The sequence below is a fragment of the Erinaceus europaeus genome, chromosome 18, assembly GCF_950295315.1.
Source record: "Erinaceus europaeus chromosome 18, mEriEur2.1, whole genome shotgun sequence".
NCBI lineage: Eukaryota > Metazoa > Chordata > Mammalia > Eulipotyphla > Erinaceidae > Erinaceus > Erinaceus europaeus.
Window position 1 is genome coordinate 77,195,884 of NC_080179.1, and position 21,177 is coordinate 77,217,060.

Genomic DNA, 21,177 nt, shown 5'->3' on the forward strand with positions numbered 1-21,177 from the left:
AGATTAGAGATTGTCCCCTGTCAAATTATGCACAACATAAATGCATGGATTTTAGCTGTGGGGAGAATCATTTGCTGTTGGGGTGACGGCTAAGTGTCGTGTATTATCTACTAGTGTCCTCAGCACAGAGGGGATCTGTCTGCGGCTGCTTGCTGGATTTACCTGGACCCTCTTTGTGGAGAAACAACTGCCTTGACTGCAGCACTCACATAAGTCTGCAGGCTATGCCTCAAAGAGCAAAAATGCTTCTTTGTCTTTATTTTATTTTATTTTATTTATTGACATCAAGGTTATTGTCGGGACTTGGTGCTCACTGTACAGCTAGACCACCAGCTCAAGGTGGCTTATTTTCTTTCTTTTATTTGATAGGACAGAGAGAAATCAAGATGGAAGAAAGGGAGGGAGGGAGAGAGAGAGGGAGAGAGAGAGGGAGAGAGAGAGAGAGATGCAGCACTGCTTTACTGCTTATGAAGCTTCCCCCTGGAGGTGGTGACTGGGGGCTAGACCCTGGTCCTAATCCTGCTTCTTGGGATCACAGTGGTTACAAATAAGAAGTTTTCAGTCCCATGTGGACCACTCTGGGCTTCTTCATAATATCTCCTGGGTAAGTGGTGCACACTCTATCCCTTGCTTTTCTCAGCTGTAAAATTACAGTAATAATAGCATTTTCCTTGCCAGGGTATCGTGCAGAAAGAAAATTATATCCAAAAGCCTTAGTACAATGTTTGATATTTGTTAGAGCAATCAGAAAATGCCAATGATTATCTGTTATTTTTTGTATCAACTTATTGTAGCACAACCAACATATAATTCTCTTACATTGGAACAAACCTATAATTTGCTTATTATCCTAGAATCTGTAGATATTTAAATATAGGGCAGATTATTTCTCTGATAGAATAATAATTACCTGACTTTGGACACTAGAGGCTGGTTATGACCTGTGTGAAGAGATAGTCGTCATTTCAAAAACGAAGACAGACATTTCTAGAATCTTTTCTATATATATTTTTGGGCACTCTTCACTCAATATTTATAGACAAAATGGTGGCATTTCTGTTTCTGTGGCTATGGATAAGAAATTGAAATAGGTAGAGAGAAAAGTGCTGTTTTCTAGAGATAAATCCTTAAATGTATCTTGCAAGATCCTATCAATCCAATAAATTTTATACTCGCAAATCTGGTTTGCCATCTTACAGCCTTGCTTCAGACTGAAATATTACTATGAAGCTACTTTCTAAGACAAAGCAGTTTATGACCCTGTTCTCATCTCTTTGTTCTCTCTCTCTCTCTATCTCTCTCTTTCTCTGTCTCTCTCTTTCTCTCTCTCACCAGAGGCATTACCATCAGACCCCATATGTCCTTTCACAGACGCTGTTTTAAGATCCTCAGGAGTAAGAACCCAGAACATTTCCTCACGAAATTCACTGGGCATAGATTGAGGCCTGAACAACTGTGTGCAAGGCTAAGTCCAGCTCCCAAACCCTCCACAACATCATCAACCTGGTGACATCTAAAGGGGCCAGGTGGTCGCACAGGAGGCAGAGTACACAGGTCACTGTATCCAAGGACTGGAGTTGACAGCTACTTTTCCCAGCCATGAGTGGTGGGATATTACTGCAGATATGTCTCTTCATGTCTCACCTCTATTAAAAAAAAAAAAAAGCACATGTACACCAGGGAATGGTGAACTGTGCTGACAATATGCCACAGGGATAATTTGAGGCCAAAAAAAAGAAATTTAAAATTTATTTTTCCTGGGCCAATGAAATGGGTTACTTGAGTATACTATGTTGCTTTGCCATAAGCCCATCCCAAGTTGGAGTCAGGGACCCACTGCATTCAAAGAAGCTTCAGTGCTCTGATCTCTCTCTCTCTCCTCTCCCTCTCCCTCTCCCTCTCCCTCTCCCTCTCCCTCTCCCTCTCCCTCTCTCTCCCTCTGCAAAGTATGCCAAACCTAGAGTGATAAAGCCTCAGATAAGATCAGAAAAAAAGGGAGTCGGGCTGTAGCGCAGTGGGTTAAGCGCAGGTGCCACAAAGCACAAGGACTGGCACAAGGACCGGCATAAGGATCCTGGTTCGAACCCCAGCTCCCCACCTGCAGGGGAGTCACTTCACAGGCGGTGAAGCAGGTCTGCAGGTGTCTATCTTTTTCTCTTCCCCTCCTCTCTCCATTTCTCTCTGTCCTATCCAACAATGACAACAACAATAATAACTACAACAATAAAACAACAAGGGCAACAAAAGAGAATAAATAAAAATAAAATAAAATAAAATAAAAGATCAGAAAAAAAGCTTTTTTCCCCCTTGTCACCCAAAAGAGAAAATTAATAGTGTGCATGTGGTATGTGACACACACTCACACACACTCACACACACACACTCACACACACACTCACTCACATACACATACATACTCACACACACACTCACACACACACTCAGACTCACACACACACTAACACACACACTCACATACATACACACACACTCACACACATACTCACATACACACACATACTCACACACACTCACACACACACATTCACACTCACACACACACACAAACACACTCACACACTTATTCACATTCACACATACAACACACACACTCACACATACTCATACACACTCACATACACACACACACACTCACACGATGTTGTTTATGTAACCTTAGTTTAAAACATTTAGATATTGCTTTCTCTTTTTTTGGGTAACATTAGGTTTTCACTCTGATACTGATAACAGAAGCACAATGTATATTTTGCAGTTGTGTTTCTATAAATTAGTAGGCAATTAATTTTATTGCTAAACACATCTATGCAATTATTAAGGTAACAAATATTTTATTTTATATTTTATTTATTTTTATATTTATTTTTATTTTATTTTAAATAAATTGTATATTTGTTTAATGAGAGACTGAAAGGTCAGATCACCACCACACTTAGCAGTTGTAGAGATCAGTATTGGGACATCACACATGCAAAGCCTGTGCTCTGTCTTCTGAACCTCCTCCCTGACTGCAAGGAACAGCTATTTTAATCCTAGCATAACTTACTACAACTCAACATCGAGTTTAGCCAGTCACTATCTGAGGAGAACCAGCTCCTAGAAGTAATTTAACATGATTACTGTGTGATCTTGGTCAGAACATTTTAAATGCCTCCATCAGCTTTCAGATAGAATTGGTCTAATTATTTAGATAAACCCTTGCAGTTAAACTGTACACCAGTCTAAGAAATGCTACATGCCCTGAAGTGTCTGGGATGTTTTGTTTATTTATGTTGTGTTTCAAGAGTCTAGGTTAAAAAAATAAAAGGTTCTTTATACTAAAGGAGAATGACAAAGAATTATCTAATTGCTATTTACATTTTGAAGCTGAATGATAATTCCCAACTGGAACAGAAAGCCCAAGAGGATCATCAGAGCTTCTTTGAAGAGCTGCCTCCAGGCCTGACCATCTCTCCCTCATGTTTACTCAGCTTTATAATCAAGGCATGCTTTCTTATCAATCTGATTTGATTTACCTTGTCATGGAAATGACTTCTTCTGAAACTTATTTCCTTTCTAAATCATTCATACTCACAATGAACAAGGCCAGAGAAACTGAAACCATCTACAAAACCAAACTATCGTAATGAATCACTCAGTAATACTATGCAGCACAAAACAGTAGGTCCCTAACTAACTATAAATGAGGTCAATTCCTTCCATTGCATTTTTCAGTGCTTAAGACAGAGAACTGTATCTTTTCTGTACAAAAAGGAAATTATTCTAATTAGATATCCAAGTAGTAGTAGAGAAGTGAGTCACTTAAGCAACAGAACCAGTCACAAGTTAGTGTTATAACAAGTAAAATGTATGAGAAAGATCATCAGCGATATATACAAAATCAGCTTTGCTAATGATTAGTTTGGTAATGCTCTGACCATAGTAAGCAGATAACATAATTGAGTGCACATAGAGTTAGTATTATGCAGCCAGATCAAAATTCTATTGTACTTGACCTGTATTTCTATGATCTATAAAAGACATCCATGAAAAAATATTTGAGGTGAGGAGACAGCATAACGATTGTAAAAAAGGCTTTCACGTGAGAGGTTCAAAGGACCCAGCACTACATTAAACCAGAGCTCCAGCTGCTCTCTCTGTATCTTTCTCTCTACCTCTCTCATTAAAATAATAACCACGTTTTAAAAAATAAAAACCACTTCCCTTTGTCCCTATATCATATATTTTAAAAATATTTTATTTATTTTTTCCTTTTTGTTGCCCTTGTTGTTTTATTGTTGTTATAGTTATTATTGTTGTTGTTGTTATTGATGTTGTCATTGTTGCATAGGACAGAGAGAAATGGAGAGAGGAGGGAAAGACAGAGAGGGGGAGAGAAAGACAGACACCTGCAGACCTGCTTCACCTCCTGTGAAGCGACTCCCCTGCAGGTGGGGAGCCGGGGGCTCGAACCGGGATCCTTACGCCGGTCCTTGAGCTTTGTACCACATGCGCTTAACCCGCTGTGCTACCATCCAACTCTCCCTATACCATATTATTCATTAGCTTTCATACAAGCAAACACACATATCCAAATTCTTTCCCAGAGAGCAGGCTGGAAACAATGTCCCTCTCATCTCTGTCTAGCAGCCCTTACAACTCCAGTGCAAAGTGTAGAAACCTCAAGTTATTTCAAGGTGATTCCATTACAGCCCAGTTCATTGTCTTAAATAATGTGATCTGTAAATTAATGGGATACCTGGCCAAGCTTTGCCATCCAGAAACTAGAGCCCATCTGCTCTCCCAGGCCTGAAATGCCTTTGTCAGCAGGAAGAGCTGTCACTGCAGAAGGAGAGACAAAGTGCATGGAAAAATGCAAATATCCCCAGGAGGTGCAGCTTATTAACGGAGAATCAATCCCCACAAATATCAGGTTCATTCACCAGCAGTGCCAGCAAGGGCAGAGGCATGCGACTTGAGCAGGTGGCTACAGGCCTGTCACAGACAGCTGGCAGCAGGGCCAGTCCCCCAGAGACCAGGGCGGGAGAGGGGCCGAGGGTCAGGAGTGCTGGATACTTAGTCACAGTACTGCCAGTCCCCCAGAGACCAGGCTGGGAGAGGGGCCAAGGGTCAGGAGTGCTGGATATTTAGTCACAGTACTGCCAGTCCCCCAGAGACCAGGGCAGGAGAGGGGCTGAGGGTCAGGAGAGTAATGAGTGCTGGATACTCAGTCACAGTACTGCCAGTCCCCCAGAGACCAGGCCGGGAGAGGGGCCGAGGGTCAGGAGGGTAATGAGTGCTGGATACTTAGTCACAGTACTGCCAGTCCCCCAGAGACCAGGGCGGGAGAGGGGCCGAGGGTCAGGAGGGCAATGAGTACTGGATACTCAGTCACAGTACTGCCAGTCCCCCAGAGACCAGGCCGGGAGAGGGGCCGAGGGTCAGGAGGGTAATGAGTGCTGGATACTCAGTCACAGTACTGCCAGTCCCCCAGAGACCAGGCCGGGAGAGGGGCCGAGGGTCAGGAGGGCAATGAGTACTGGATACTCAGTCACAGTACTGCCAGTCCCCCAGAGACGAGGCCGGGAGAGGGGCCGAGGGTCAGGAGGGTAATGAGTGCTGGATACTTAGTCACAGTACTGCCAGTCCCCCAGAGACCAGGGCGGGAGAGGGGCCGAGGGTCAGGAGGGCAATGAGTGCTGGATACTCAGTCACAGTACTGCCAGTCCCCCAGAGACCAGGCCGGGAGAGGGGCCGAGGGTCAGGAGGGTAATGAGTGCTGGATACTTAGTCACAGTACTGCCAGTCCCCCAGAGACCAGGCCGGGAGAGGGGCCGAGGGTCAGGAGGGTAATGAGTGCTGGATACTTAGTCATAGTACTGCCAGTCCCCCAGAGACCAGGGCGGGAGAGGGGCCGAGGGTCAGGAGGGCAATGAGTACTGGATACTCAGTCACAGTACTGCCAGTCCCCCAGAGACCAGGCCGGGAGAGGGGCCGAGGGTCAGGAGGGTAATGAGTGCTGGATACTCAGTCACAGTACTGCCAGTCCCCCAGAGACCAGGCCGGGAGAGGGGCCGAGGGTCAGGAGGGTAATGAGTGCTGGATACTTAGTCACAGTACTGCCAGTCCCCCAGAGACCAGGCCGGGAGAGGGGCTGAGGGTCAGGAGGGTAATGAGTGCTGGATACTCAGTCACAGTACTGCCAGTCCCCCAGAGACCAGGCCGGGAGAGGGGCCGAGGGTCAGGAGGGTAATGAGTGCTGGATACTTAGTCATAGTACTGCCAGTCCCCCAGAGACCAGGGCGGGAGAGGGGCCGAGGGTCAGGAGGGCAATGAGTACTGGATACTCAGTCACAGTACTGCCAGTCCCCCAGAGACCAGGCCGGGAGAGGGGCCGAGGGTCAGGAGGGTAATGAGTGCTGGATACTTAGTCATAGTACTGCCAGTCCCCCAGAGACCAGGCCGGGAGAGGGGCTGAGGGTCAGGAGGGTAATGAGTGCTGGATACTCAGTCACAGTACTGCCAGTCCCCCAGAGACCAGGCCGGGAGAGGGGCCGAGGGTCAGGAGGGTAATGAGTGCTGGATACTCAGTCACAGTACTGCCAGTCCCCCAGAGACCAGGCCGGGAGAGGGGCCGAGGGTCAGGAGGGTAATGAGTGCTGGATACTTAGTCACAGTACTGCCAGTCCCCCAGAGACCAGGCTGGGAGAGGGGCTGAGCGTCAGGAGGGTAATGAGTGCTGGATACTCAGTCACAGTACTGCCAGTCCCCCAGAGACCAGGCCGGGAGAGGGGCTGAGCGTCAGGAGGCCCAGTGCTGGATACTCAGTCACAGTACTGCCAGTACTGCCAGTCCCCCAGAGACCAGGCCGGGAGAGGGGCTGAGGGTCAGGAGGCCCAGTGCTGGATACACTCAGTCACAGGCAGTACTGCAGAGGCAACTGTCCTGTAAACCATCATCCCCCAAAATATAGGTTAGGAAAAATACAACTTTAAAAATAACAATCAAATAAATTTAAAGAGAAAAGAGGGAAAGGGGAGGCCAGAAGGCGGTGCACCTGGTCACGCACACACATCACAGGGCACAAGGGCCTGGGTTCGAGCCCCTGGTCCCCACCTGCAGGGGGAAAGTTTCACAAGTGGTGAAGCAGGGCTGCAGGTGTCTCTGTCTCTCTCCCTCTTTATCTCCCTCTCCCTTCTCAAATTCTATTGTCTCTATACGACAATGAATGCATTAATTAAAGACAAGAATTATTTACAAAGGGAAGAGGGAAGATCCATGAACTTTTACTCAATGTAGTTCTCATGTTTTTTAAAATAAACAGAAATGGTCCTGTTTACCCTGTCCCTAAGATTTTTCCCCTTAATTCATCCACTGCACTACCTCCCAGACCACCACCCCCATTTCCTTAGTTTTCTATTGCTGCCCAGAAATGGTGCTGAGTTCTGCTTTTCATGTGAATTACAGAGGGAGTGGAGGAGTTTGGAGATGTGCCTTAGTGCTATGGTGCCTGATACATTTTAAGCAGAGCCTTGGACTGGGGGGTGGGGGGGTGTGAAGTCCCAGATCTCCCTCCCTGAAAGTAGGAACTCTGTTGTGAGGTCAAAGTCACTGTGTTTGTTTGCAAGTCAGTCCGACCCCAATTGCCAGTCTCTGTGGCAACTGGGGCAGCTTAGCGTCTGGTAGAGTCTGGTAGACTTTCCTGATGTCACAAGGGTACAGTGTTCAGTCCCCCAGTTCCTCTGAATGTTCCTCTGCGGTTTGGTCAGGAGCCTGTGACATCTACAGAGATAAAAGCATCCCCAATCCTCCCTTTTAAAGCACTCTGTGCCTGCAGTGCTGTGCATACACAAGACTTTAAAATCCGCCACATGAATTTAAAGGAATTGCAAACACAGTGTCTGCAAACAATGCAGTGCTGCCTTCCTGCCTTTCTGCGTGAATCCTTCTCTCCTTCCCTCCTCCTGCATGGATCCTTCTCTCCTTCCCTCCTCCTGCGTGAATCCTTCTCTCCTTCCCTCCTCCTGTGTGAATCCTTCTCTCCTTCCCTCCTCCTGCGTGAATCCTTCTCTCCTTCCCTCCTCCTGTGTGAATCCTTCTCTCCTTCCCTCCTCCTGCGTGGATCCTTCTCTCCTTCCCTCCTCCTGTGTGAATCCTTCTCTCCTTCCCTCCTCCTGTGTGGATCCTTCTCTCCTTCCCTCCTCCTGTGTGAATCCTTCTCTCCTTCCCTCCTCCTGCGTGAATCCTTCTCTCCTTCCCTCCTCCTGCGTGGATCCTTCTCTCCTTCCCTCCTCCTGCGTGAATCTATCTCTCCTTCCCTCCTCCTGCGTGGATCCTTCTCTCCTTCCCTCCTCCTGTGTGGATCCTTCTCTCCTTCCCTCCTCCTGCGTGAATCCTTCTCTCCTTCCCTCCTCCTGCGTGAATCCTTCTCTCCTTCCCTCCTCCTGCGTGAATCCTTCTCTCCTTCCCTCCTCCTGTGTGAATCCTTCTCTCCTTCCCTCCTCCTGTGTGAATCCTTCTCTCCTTCCCTCCTCCTGTGTGAATCCTTCTCTCCTTCCCTCCTCCTGCGTGAATCCTTCTCTCCTTCCCTCCTCCTGTGTGAATCCTTCTCTCCTTCCCTCCTCCTGTGTGAATCCTTCTCTCCTTCCCTCCTCCTGTGTGGATCCTTCTCTCCTTCCCTCCTCCTGTGTGGATCCTTCTCTCCTTCCCTCCTCCTGCGTGGATCCTTCTCTCCTTCCCTCCTCCTGTGTGGATCCTTCTCTCCTTCCCTCCTCCTGTGTGGATCCTTCTCTCCTTCCCTCCTCCTGCGTGGATCCTTCTCTCCTTCCCTCCTCCTGTGTGGATCCTTCTCTCCTTCCCTCCTGTGTGAATCCTTCTCTCCTTCCCTCCTGTGTGAATCCTTCTCTCCTTCCCTCCTCCTGTGTGAATCCTTCTCTCCTTCCCTCCTCCTGCGTGAATCCTTCTCTCCTTCCCTCCTCCTGTGTGAATCCTTCTCTCCTTCCCTCCTCCTGTGTGAATCCTTCTCTCCTTCCCTCCTCCTGTGTGAATCCTTCTCTCCTTCCCTCCTCCTGCTGTCCACTCATAATCATCAACCTCCAGGTAGTGATATCTCTGCCTTTACTTTTCTTGTCCCCCCTCTCTCTCTGTCTCTCTCTCCCTCTCCCTCCCCCACCCCCTCTCCCTCTTCTCTTCTCCCTCTCCCCCCTCTCCCTCCCCTTCTCTCCTCCTCCTCTCCCCCTCCTCCTCCCCCTCTCCCTCTCCTCTTCTCTTCTCCCTCCCTCCCTCCCTTCCTCCCTCCCTCCCTCCAGGGTTACTGCTGTGGTGCAGTGCAGACACTATGAATCCATTATTCAGGGTGGCTATTTTTTCTCCCATTTTATTGGTTAGGACAGAGAGAAATTGAGAGAGGAAGGGGAAATAAAGTGGTAGAGAAAGAAATAGATACCTGCAGACTTGCCTCACTGTTGGTGAAGTGTCCCCTCTGCAGCTGGGGAGATGAGGGTTCAACCTGAATCTTTGTGCAGGTCCTTGCTCTTAGCCAGGTACACCACTGCCCAGCTCCCTTTCTTTATCACAAATCTTAGCTGTTCTCTGATGAAATCTGTTGAGTTACTTTGTTAGAATATTCATTTTCAGGGGCAGAGCCTACTTTTCATGACTAGATTATTATAGCTCTGCCCTAGAAGTGGATTCTTTTTTAATTTAAAACATTAAATGCATTTACTGCATGTGAGAGATGGAAAGAATGTCACATGAGATAGACAGGTACAGAGACAGGCCAGGGCACCATTCTGGTATGTGTCATTGGAGATCAAACATAAAAATAACATTGAATCTCAAGCATAAAAGTCTTGCGTTTTGTCAATTAAACTACTTCTACAGCTGCACAACTAAGGATTTAAATAATGACGAATCAAGTGGTAGTGGTCATTCATTATCCCAGTACTTATGTTCCTCTTTCTCTCTTGCTCGATCCTTATATTTTTCACAGACTTAAGAGTTAAAAAACACTTTAATAAACATATGAATAATCAGATATAGATTATATTTAGTCTCGCAACATTTCAAGAAAAACAATGGTGAGTTCACCTGGAACAGATGGTAACCCTCCTATAGAAAGACGTTGTGGTTCAGCCCCCGAGGAATTTTCCCTTTTGTGAGTTATAGAATGGAAATTGAGAGAATCATGGTAAGAGAGATAAGCTGGAAGAAGGAGGATGAAAATGGGGCGAACACTCACAGGGGGAGTAAGAAACAGAAAAACACAGAGCTGATGAGACATCGTGATGGCTATGTGAGTTTCATGCCTTAGCTTACAAGATCCCAGCTTCAGTCCCTGGCACTGTCATAAGCCAGAGCTCAGCAGTATTTTGACCTCTATTAAAATAAAATAAAGACAATCATTTGTTTAAAAAGAAAAGCACAGGGTAAAATATGTTCTGTCTGTGGCCCGTTGCAGCTGAGCCAAGGCCCCATAGCAAGGAAGTGGGCAGGTGCTGAGAAGGTGCTGGGGACTTAGCACAGAATGACTGAGGACTTCAGTACGTGGTGTGAGTGGTGTGCAGACATCTATCGTGGGGCTATAAGAAAGTTTATTCCCGGGAGTCGGGCTGTAGCGCAGCGGGTTAAGCGCAGGTGGCGCAATGCACAAGGACCGGCATAAGGATCCCGGTTCGAACCCAGGCTCCCCACCTGCAGGGGAGTCGCTTCACAGGCGGTGAAGCAGGTCTGCAGGTGTCTGTCTTTCTCTCCCCCTCTCTGTCTTTCCCTTCTCTCTCCATTTCTCTCTGTCCTATCCAACAACGACAACAACAATAATAACTACAACAATAAAACAACGAGGGCAACAAAAGGGAATAAATAAATAAAATAAATTTTAAAAAAAGAAAGTTTATTCCTGTGACAACATTTGCCTTGCAAATCATTATTTTATCTAATAAAGAGGTCACACAAAGAGAAAACATGTGTGATAACCTGGCTACATTTTATACAGAAAACCACAGTAATTACATTACCAGGGAACTGAGAATTTCTCTTTGTTCAAATGCTACTCAGAGATTTATTATGACTACTGTATTTTTCAAGATGGGTGTTATGTGAACATTGACAAGTATGATTCCAGGGAACAACAACGATAAACAACAAAAGGGCAACAGAAGGGAAAAATAGCCTCCAGGACCAGTGGATTCTTAGTCCAGGCACCGAGCCCCAGCAATAACCCTGGAGGCAAAAAAAAAAAGTAACAAAATCATAATAGGTAGTTAATTGTATATTCAATATAGCTTTATAATCAGGTGTATCAAAGTAAGGATTCAATTCCTATCTCCTTCCTCAAAATGTTTTTTTTTCCTTGACAATGACTTCTTATAATCTGATAATTGTCACTCTTCCATTATGTCTAAATGTTCTAACAAAGTGACAATACCCCTTAGTCCATTATCATCGACTCTGTGTTAACAGAGATCAACTACAGTCACTAACACAAAACTGGCTAACTGTGAAAGTGCAGCGTGTGAAAGTCAGTACACTTCAAGGCCTAAACCACACACCTGCACAATGAAATTCCCCATGTTCTCAGTCAGGTGTCGTGCAGAGAGCACGTGACTGAGATTCCCTCAATACTCTATTAGCTGTGTAGTCATAGACCTTATTCTGATCTGTCTCTGTGAGACTTATTAGCTTTGTAAACGGAGGTGAACCCCTCCTTTTTCCCAGTGTTACAAGGAGGTTTAAACATTCTGGGAGACCAATAAATATGAATTCATTTCATATCAAGTATCTTCTCAAGCCTTTCATTCTACTCAAAACTAATCTCTTGATTTGTACCATCATTACATATCTCCCCTCTGAACTAACATTTATTTTCTGAGTCCCGTCCCTCTCTCTTAGGAAAATCACTTCTCGGGCCTTTCTAAGCCACCGGCTATCAGTGCTGCCTGTGGGGGCTCCTGGCCACTTCATACCCTGGGTGTCCAACAATAGATGAGTGGGTGAGTGAGTCACGGTATACGCAGACAGTGAAATGCTGCTCAGCTATTAAGAATGAGGAATTCGCCTTCTTCACCTTGTCTTGGATGGAGCTTAAAGGAATCATGTGAAGTGAGATACGCCAGAAAGAGAAGGATGAATATGGGATGATCTCACTCACAGACAGATGTTGAGGAATAACAACAAAAAGGGAAAAGCAGAACCTGGGATGGAGTTGGTGTACTGCAGAATCGAGGGAATCTGGGAGGGGTGGGAGCTTTCCTGCAGGATGATGCAGGAGGATCTAGGCTTGTGGTGAGTGTTTTCCAGAAAACTGAGGAATTTTACACATGTGCCAACAACTGTATCTACTGTGACACTTTAATCCCCTAAATAAAAAATAAAAACACTGCTATGTTTGTTTTATGTAAAAAGGACGTAGAAGTAAAAGGACTAATAACATACATCTAAAATTAGCAGAATTATAGTATGTTCAATATGTTCAAAACGGCTCAATATAGGCAAGCCTATATTGAGTGTTCTCATTGGTAAGTCCCATAGGATAATCGAAGTAGGTGATTTCTATTTTTTTCTTTTATTTCCACAAATCTGCCACAGAGGGCATCTAAACAGATTGCAGAATTTCTGAACTCGACATTTCAGGTGAGCTCCAGATGTGACATCTGTGTTCTACTGGGTGTATCAATGTCCACACAAAATATCTTACTTAGAATTGGAGTAGATATTTTAATTTTTAACTTAGAATTTTGTTGTATGTTTTTCATTTACTTGTGGAGAGTTTCTATTTCAGTCCCAATGGCATATATAGTCCGTCAATAACACATTTCTGAGTGCATGTCCTCAAGCCCCATTACAAGGTCATAAAACCAAGATAGTCAGTAATAAGACTCTAATTTATAATTTCACTGTGTAGTTACAGAAATAGCAAAAGTTACTACTAAACCTCTCCAGGTGATATTAGCAACCAGCCAGATTGGGAGTCGGTCTCGTGCTATTTTTAGCTGACTAGGCCAACATAATAAGTCTTATTATATTATTTTCACATAATAAAGTATAGAGCTCAGTAAAAGATCCTACATTCCATTCCACTCCATGTCCCTATTGAGAGCAAAAATATCCCCATAACAGTTGAATAACTATTAATAAAACAAAATGCATGCCATGAATAAAAATTTTAGCAATTACACTAATTAAAGATGTCACCATCTCTTGATATTGTCAGCCTGGGAAGAGATTTTCAAAACGAGATTTGGGAACTTCTAGAAAAAAAATTACTTCAGAATGACTTGGGGGCCTGATTCCAGGTGACATAAACTTAGATTGAAACACATTCTCAAGCAGCTGATGTGTATTTATTAAGCTCTCTGAGCTTCGGTTTGTATGATGAGTCCAGGACTTGAAGCTGCAAATGAAAACTGAACCATTTCGTATCCGCATCTTAGTGCCTTGCATTATCACTGTTTCCTCATGCGAGCGCTGTAGCTGAAATAACCAATACCCCTGTGCATGCTGCTGCTGCTCTCTCTCTTCATTGACGCTTTTCCACCTTACAACATGAACAGAAATGGGTCTGGGTGGCAGCTCAGCTGGTAGAGAGGATACAGTATCATGCATGAGGACATAGGTTCAAGCCCCTGGTCCCTACATGTGTGTGTGTGGGGGGCTTGATTCTGGTAGAGCAGTGTTGCAGACATCTCTCTCTCCCACTCTGTCTCTCACTTTTTGTCTGGAAAAGAAAAAAAGCAAAAGGCTTCCAGAGAGAGAGAGCGCACGTGCTAAATATTTGGCATTCTGGGGATTCTATTTACACACTCTACAATCTTACAGACACACAGGTCAAGGAGAGCATTCTCATGAACACCATTTTTACACATCCACGCATACAGACAGTGGGGCCTTTCTAACGTCTCTTTTTCAGAGCCCTGAAACAGAAGTCAGAATCGATCATTTTAAAGTGTGCGCCACCACGGAGGTTCCACCAGGAGCTCCAGCCCTGGTCCAGTGCTGCCAGAGCAGCCGTGGAGGTGGAGGCAAGAGCACGAGCTGACATGACGGGTGCTCAGAGAAGGAGACCCTGCTGCCGCTTCCCAAAGCCCAGTAAGCAGGTGGCCCCGCGAGCACACAGTCCACAGCTGGCAGCCGGCACCTCTCTGGGGCGCTCCAGGCTGGGTCGGGCCGACCATAGACAGGTGCCCTGCGAGGCCGCCCTTCCTCCTGGCACATCCGTGGAGAGAACGGCCTGGCTCCTGCCAGGGAGAGGAGAGACGGCCTGCACAGACCTCGGCTGCTGCAGCCTGCCGGGATCAGTCTGGGGGCTTTGAAGCAACTGGAGAGCCGTGTGTGTGTGTGTGTGTGTGTGTGTGTGTGTGTGTGTGTGTCTGTGTGTGTGTGAGTGTGTGTGTGTGAGTGTGTGTGTCTCTGTGTGTGTGTGAGTCTGTGTGTGTGTCTGTGTGTGAGTGTGTGTGTGTGTGAGTATGTGTGTGACTGTGTGTGAGTGTGTGTGTGTGTGTGAGTGTGTGTGAGTGTATGTGTGTGTTTGTGTGAGTGTGTGTGAGAGTGTGTGTGTGGTGTGTGTATGTGTGTGTGAGTGTGTGTTTATGCGTGTGTGAGTGTGTATGTGTGTGTAAGTGGTGCGTGTGTGTGTGAGTGTGTATGTTTATGTGCGTGTGAGTGTGTGCAAATATGTGTGTATGTGTGTGAGTGTGTGTGGTGTGTGTGTATGTGTGTGTGAGTGTGTGAGTATGTGTGTGTGTGAGTGTGTATGTTTATGTGTGTGAGTGTGTGTGAGTATGTGTGTATGTGTGTGAGTGTGTGTGTGGTGTGTGTGTATGTGTGTGTTTATGTGTGTGTGTGAGTACGTGTGTGAGTGTGTGTATGTGTGTGTGAGTGTGTGTGTTAAATGTGCATGTGTTTTAAATGTGTGTGTGAGTGTGTGTATGAGTGTGTGTGAGTGTGTGTTAAATGTGTGAGTGTGTGTTTGTTAAATGTGTGAGTGTGTGTGTGTGAGTGTTAAGTGAGTGTGTGTGTTAAGTGTGTGTGTGTTCCTGTCCCTCTAGGAGAGTCCATTCACAGCTGGCTCAAGGGGCCATAGCCCATACCCCCAGGTGCTGCTGAATGTCAGTGGCATCTGGTAACAGGCAGAGATGTCCAGTGTGTGGTACAAGGCCCTTCTGCTTAGGGTAGAATTATTACATTGACACACTGACGATGTGTGATTGGTGCACTGCATTTGAGTTTTTATTTTTGTTTTGTTTTCAGATGTAGAGTGAAAGAGAGCACCACATACAAGCTTCCTTCAATGCGGCAGGGCCAGGATCAAATCCGGGTCATACACATGACAGAACAGGGTGGTATCCTGCAGAACTATTTCACATTTGTGTTTTCTACGAAGTGCCACTGGGTGATTAGAGTAGTTGGATATCTGCAATCTCATTACCAATAACAATCTCATTTACAGAGCTTTGCCACTTTAGAATTTTCAAAAAGTTGATAAAGATCTGCATTTCCCCCCATAATCTTACAATATGGTTCAATTTTTCAAGTAGCCTAATATTTCAGACATTAAAATATCTATTGCATCAACAGAGACACACATAAACAGACATGTACACAGAGCCATGCACACAACTGATTAGTCTTAGTACACCTCTGAATAGACTTCCTTGAATCCACAGCAAATAAAAAATGCAATCATAAGCTATAGAACTGTTTCCCAAGAAAATATCAAGAGTCTCAGTGACTAGGATATCTAATAATCAAAATCATTCTGAAATAGAATAGGCATGATTTCAATATGAATCATATTTACATAAACTATGGATTGCTTTTCACTTCCAAATCAATTTTATATACAGTTGAGAACTCCCTCAAAATATCACATCCAATATAACCACAATTACCACAAGCTGTTCTTTAAATAAATAACATAAACTATATTCTTTTATATAGCCACATTTTAATAGTATAAACTCATTTATTTTCAATAGTTATGTCAATTATCTTAGAACCTGAAAGAGGGGAGTCAGGCGGTAGGACCGGAGTAAGGATCCTGGTTCGAGCCCCCGGCTCCCCACCTGCAGGGGAGTCGCTTCACAGGAGGTGGAGCAGGTCTGCAGGTGTCTGTCTTTCTCTCCCCCTCTCTGTCTTCCCCTCCTCTCTCCATTTCTTTCTGTCCTATCTAACAATGATGACATCAACAACAACAATAACTACAACAACAATAAAAAACAAGGGCAACAAAAGGGAAAATAAATAAATAAATAAATAAATATTTTTAAAAGAACCTGAAAGACACAATAAAGGAATCTGACTGTTGAATAATCTGCACATTTCAACTATAAATGGACAGTATGAATTAGTGTCTGACCACAATTTTTGATCAAGACAAAGAAATTTTAATCAGCTATTGGTAGTGAAAGTTAACATATTATCTCCTGATTACAAATAACACTTGGCTATATAAATATGGAATATACTGCAAAAATATATTTAGTTATATTTAACAATGTCCTACGCAAAGAACACATTCACAATGTATAATCTTATTAAACTGATGCTATATAAAACTATCTTCAAGGGTGGAAGACGATCATCATGTAAAACTATCTTCAAGGGTGGAAGACGATCATCATGTAAAGCAAATAAATGTCAAAGAGATTGGGTTAAATGCCCATGAGCTTTGGCTAAGCTGTAAACAATCAACAAAAACTTTATATAAAACTCCTTTTCAGACATGTCTGATCCAGAATGTGCCCTCAACAAACTATTCAGATTGCTCAATAAAACCCTCTTTATTTCCTTGATGACGGGGAGACTTCTACTACCCTCTTTAGAAGAAAACTGACTCTGTCCTTAACCGAGTCCTGCCGATGAGGGCACTGTGGTTACACCAGCTCAGCTTCGGGTTGGGCTGGCGCTATTTCATCCCTCAACTGCTTCAGAGGAGGGGAGAAAAACTAGTTCCCCATGGAACTGGGCAGGACTGGCTGTGAGCACCCAAGTCCTTCCGCTGGGCGGGCCAGAGAGTGCAAACATTATGGGGAATAACAGTCAGTTCATGTGTGAAGATCCAGGTTCAAGGCCCTGGTCCTCAACTACAAGGAAGAGGTTTAATGAGTGGTGGAGCAGTGTGGCAAGTGTCTCTCCTTCTCTCTGTGTGTCATCCTCTATGGAAAACATGAAATATAACTACACCTTTCTCTCCTTTCTTTTTTTCTTTCTTTCTTTCTTTCTTCCTTTTTTTTTTTTTTAATCTGGTGCCTCAAAGTTGTCTAATCTAAAATACTGGTTGTGGTTACATCTAGCAAAGAAATCTTGATCTGTTGAGTATAGGACTCATTCTCATATAACATGTTTGAAAACACTTAGGGCTCACGTCATCAAGCTGACTTCACTGAAGAGCCATTTGAATAAAATAAAGCCCTTACTAGAACATAAACATGCAAACTCCTAGTAGGCAAATGCTTTCTCCCAAGCACAAGCACAAAACGGGTTCTAAAGGATTTTGACCAGTATTGAGACTACTGCATAAATCAACACGGAAACATGAGTACCTCCAGCCAGGATCGTCTCTTCCAGCTCTGCCATTTGCTTCTTATAGGCTCTCAAGGCTGCTTCTTTGAAAGATGGACGAACTCTCTTAGGCTTTGTGGTTTCCATTGATGGTTCAGGGAAGTTTTGGTTCTCATCTTCTTTTACTTCCGTTTCAGCTGATGTTTTGTTTATGGTATCCAGTCCCCCCTCACTAAGCACATCATCTTCCTGCCCATCATAACCCTCATCTTGGGGGGTTTCGTAGGGCGTTTCGTAGGAAGAGTGGTCGCACTCCTGCATTTGTTCCTCTGTCTCAGTGACACTAGTCCTATTTTCCAGCTTTGCCAAGACTTGCTCCATCACCTCCACATAATCTGTCTCATTCTCAGCCACTGGCTCACTGTAGTCCTCATGGTCCTCTGCTTTATAGAAATAGGGCTCTGTGTAGACATCCGAGTCCAGGGTGGTGCTGGATTCATTGGTAGTTGATTGGGATGATGTCCGAAATCTCCCCATCAAAGAAGAGCCACTGTGCTCATGGGCACTCAGACTTTGTGTGCTCTTGTTCCATACCACTTCCAGGGCTGACCTAGCCCTCTGGATAGTAGACCCGAATTTGGGGAAGCTGAACGCTTTATCAGAAAGGTCGATGCTCAGTCGGCTGTGCCAAGACTTGGGTGGGGCATCCTCGGAGTCATCACTTTGCAGTTCACTCTGACTTCCATACATCATAGAAAACTGATTTTGATTCTGGTAGAGTTCATTAGAATTAGTCTCCTGATAGGACTCATACTGGCCCATCCATTGACCCTGGGGCTCATGATCCAACCCAGGGCAGGGAGATGAGTTGTCATCTTGGGTGAGGTCAATGCTCTCGGAGCCATCCTGCTGGTCACTGTGGCGCTTTCTCACGTCTTCCAGTTCTTTACTGTGATCAATTTGTTGATCAGAGAAACTGTTGGTGTCATAGTCAAAAGCTTCCTGTGTGGATGGATCCAGACCTAAGTCAGCTCCATGCTCAGTCTGCTTCCACCCCTTCCATGGAGAGAGGTCTTCATGCAAAGAGAGCTGGGAATAACTATAATGACTTTGGTCTCCGGAGACACAATGTGCACTGTTGCTCATGCCACTACCCATGATCTCTGTGTTCTCAGCTTCACCCCGTCCTGAGATGCTCTCAACAGTCGCACTGAAGGGTTGATCCTGAGGCCTGTCATACAAGGTGAGAGTCCCCTCCTGCTTCCTCTGCCAAAGTTCCCGGTCTGAGGAAGACAGTAGGGAGCTTCCGTTAGTTCTCATGAGAAACTGATTCTCAGAGAAATCCTCTGAGTATGACTGACATAGCTTAGAAAAGTCAGACTCAGAACGACTCAGTTTCGGGGTGGAAAAATCACTCTGTGAATGCCAGAGGGGAATGGCATCTGCGTGGTAGGCCGTGGCTGGCTTTTCCAGCATCTCCGGTCCTGGTGATTGTGAGGACATTTTCTCATAATCAGATTTATTCACAGTTTTGTGGCCACTGGTTTTATTCTTGGATTTCATACCATGTGATTTTGAACTTGACCTGGAGGAGCCTCCCTTAGTGGGAAACTCTGACTTAGTAAACACAGCATAGCAGTTGCTGTCGAGGTCTGGTTCCTGGTCTCCATCACTGGGATCTGATAAGTGCCAGCTACTCTTCTTGGCCTGGGGCTCAGGAGTAGATAACTTCATATCCATGCTCTCGTAAGTCTGGGATGAGGGAAACACCCTCTCTTTCCTCTCTCTCAGCTCATGGGTGAGAGTGTCTGTTGAAATGCCGATACCTGTTCCTTTGAGCTTATAAGACTTTCTCAAGACAGAATCCCTCTGCTGGGGGGTTTCAAAGTACACAATTATGGGCCGGGGCTTTGCATTGGGACAATCTCTTTGGTGTCCTATCCTCTGAGCAAATTCAATCTTAATAGCATTTGGTGCATCAGAAAAGCCCATTTTCTCCACCAAAATCTGGTACACCACACTTTCAGGGTATTCAAATCTTTCCTCCGGCACATTCAGAAACCTCAGGCTGGCCTGACTGCCCATGTGGCCCAAGTGCCTGATGTAGTCGTGGATGTCCCTCGTCTCCCTTCTGGACTGGACGAAGCCGGTGCGAAGCTGCTCGATCTCACTCTGCACCACCTCCACACTGCTGGAGATCTCATCAATGGAATGCTTGAGAGCATTGACGTGCCCCCGCAGCTCCGAGAGCTCAGTCTCTATCTGGCTGATGCCCTGCAGTTCCTTGAAGATCATTTCCATGACATCATGGGTCTGGCTGATACAGCCTGAGGAACTGAAGCCAGGGTCTAGGGCATTCCCTTTTGGGGTGCGGGCAGTTCTGTCGAGAGATTTGCTCCTGATCCCCCAGGGTTTCCTCACTGTGCTCAGCTCAGAATCAGAGGAAACACACTCCTGGCTCTTCTTCCACTTCCTCAGCTTTCGAAGGGCCCCCAGCTTCAAGGTGTGGAGGGTGCGCTCCCCATCCGAGCTGCCTTCAGAGGGAGCCAGGCTGCTGGAACTCTTTCTGGTGCGTCTCACCGGCATGGTGTGGACTGAGGTTCCCTGCTTTTCCGGAGCAAACTTCAGTTCATTTAGTGACTCTGAGTAGGAGCTCTCGATGGAAGACAGCTCTGGAAACAGAATCTTATGCTCACCCTCACTTCCCCTAATCTTCCGCAGGCCGTTGGCAATTGCTACCCGGTAACTGAATGTTGGGGAGAGAGAAAAGTCCGGAACAGCCTCCTCCTCTTCAGTGGATAAGTTGTGAGCAGAAGAGCACTTGGCAATCTTCTTGACAGTGCTTTTCAATGTGTTGGAAAATTTGGGAGTTTTGACCTGGCCAGAAATAGCTGGGAGGTCTTGATCTTTTTTCTGCTGGCTATTCTCCTTTTTTTTGGTTGTGTTTACCAGTTTCTTTGTAAACATTCCTTTGCAAAGCTTATGGATATAAGGTAAAATCACATTCTTGAAAATATCAGCCACCATGGAGGGCAATGAGTACAAGCTCTTCAATCCCAGAGAAATAAGCAAGGTGACCGGAGGGAACTCTGCAAATATAAGGCAAGCATCACTCTTCAGCTGTCCTGCTCACCATTAAAAGTTGAAGGGAGGGCAAGCATGGGCCTTCTGCAATGTCAATGCCAGAACACATGCAAGCAGAGCTCCATTTAGTAAGGAGATATCCAGGGAGCCGGGCGGTAGCGCAGCGGGTTAAGCGCAGGTGGTGCAAAGCACAAGGACCGGCTTGAGGATGCTTTATCCCCTGGAGTAGCAGCTTCCAGAATCTCTCTCATTTCCACATGACTTCATACAATGCCTACAAGAAAGAAATGTATAAGTGAATCATTTGAATCCAAGCCCATATATCATACATGTGCTTTTTTTTATCTATAAAGTTTTCCAGAAGTCCTCAAGATACACAGCACCTTAAATAATTGCAAAGGAGAATGTCTGAATGTCATATTAGGTTTTTTTGTTTGTTTGTTTGTTTTTGACCACAGTTACTTTTAGAGCACCAACTTAAAACCAATTAGCACCATTATCTGTATGTGAGTGATATTTTTCTCCTAGATTGTATATGAATTTAGTGATTAGCTTTGATCATTTAAATACTATTAAGACATATTAATATTTGTTTAG

General features: G+C 45.2%; 1 protein-coding gene across 5 annotated transcripts in view; it reads right to left on the bottom strand.

The window, feature by feature from the left end:
* UNC13C (unc-13 homolog C) overlaps positions 1-20,850 on the bottom strand; it is a 413,239-nt gene extending 392,389 nt beyond the window's left edge. For all 5 annotated transcript variants that reach the window (XM_060178197.1, XM_060178195.1, XM_060178196.1 and 2 more), the window contains exon 1: positions 17,538-20,850. In XM_060178197.1, the coding sequence (XP_060034180.1) occupies positions 17,538-20,523 (2,986 nt within the window). In that variant the 5' untranslated portion in view covers positions 20,524-20,850. The remainder of the gene's footprint in view (positions 1-17,537) is intronic.
* Between the last annotated feature and the right edge of the window lie 327 nt (positions 20,851-21,177).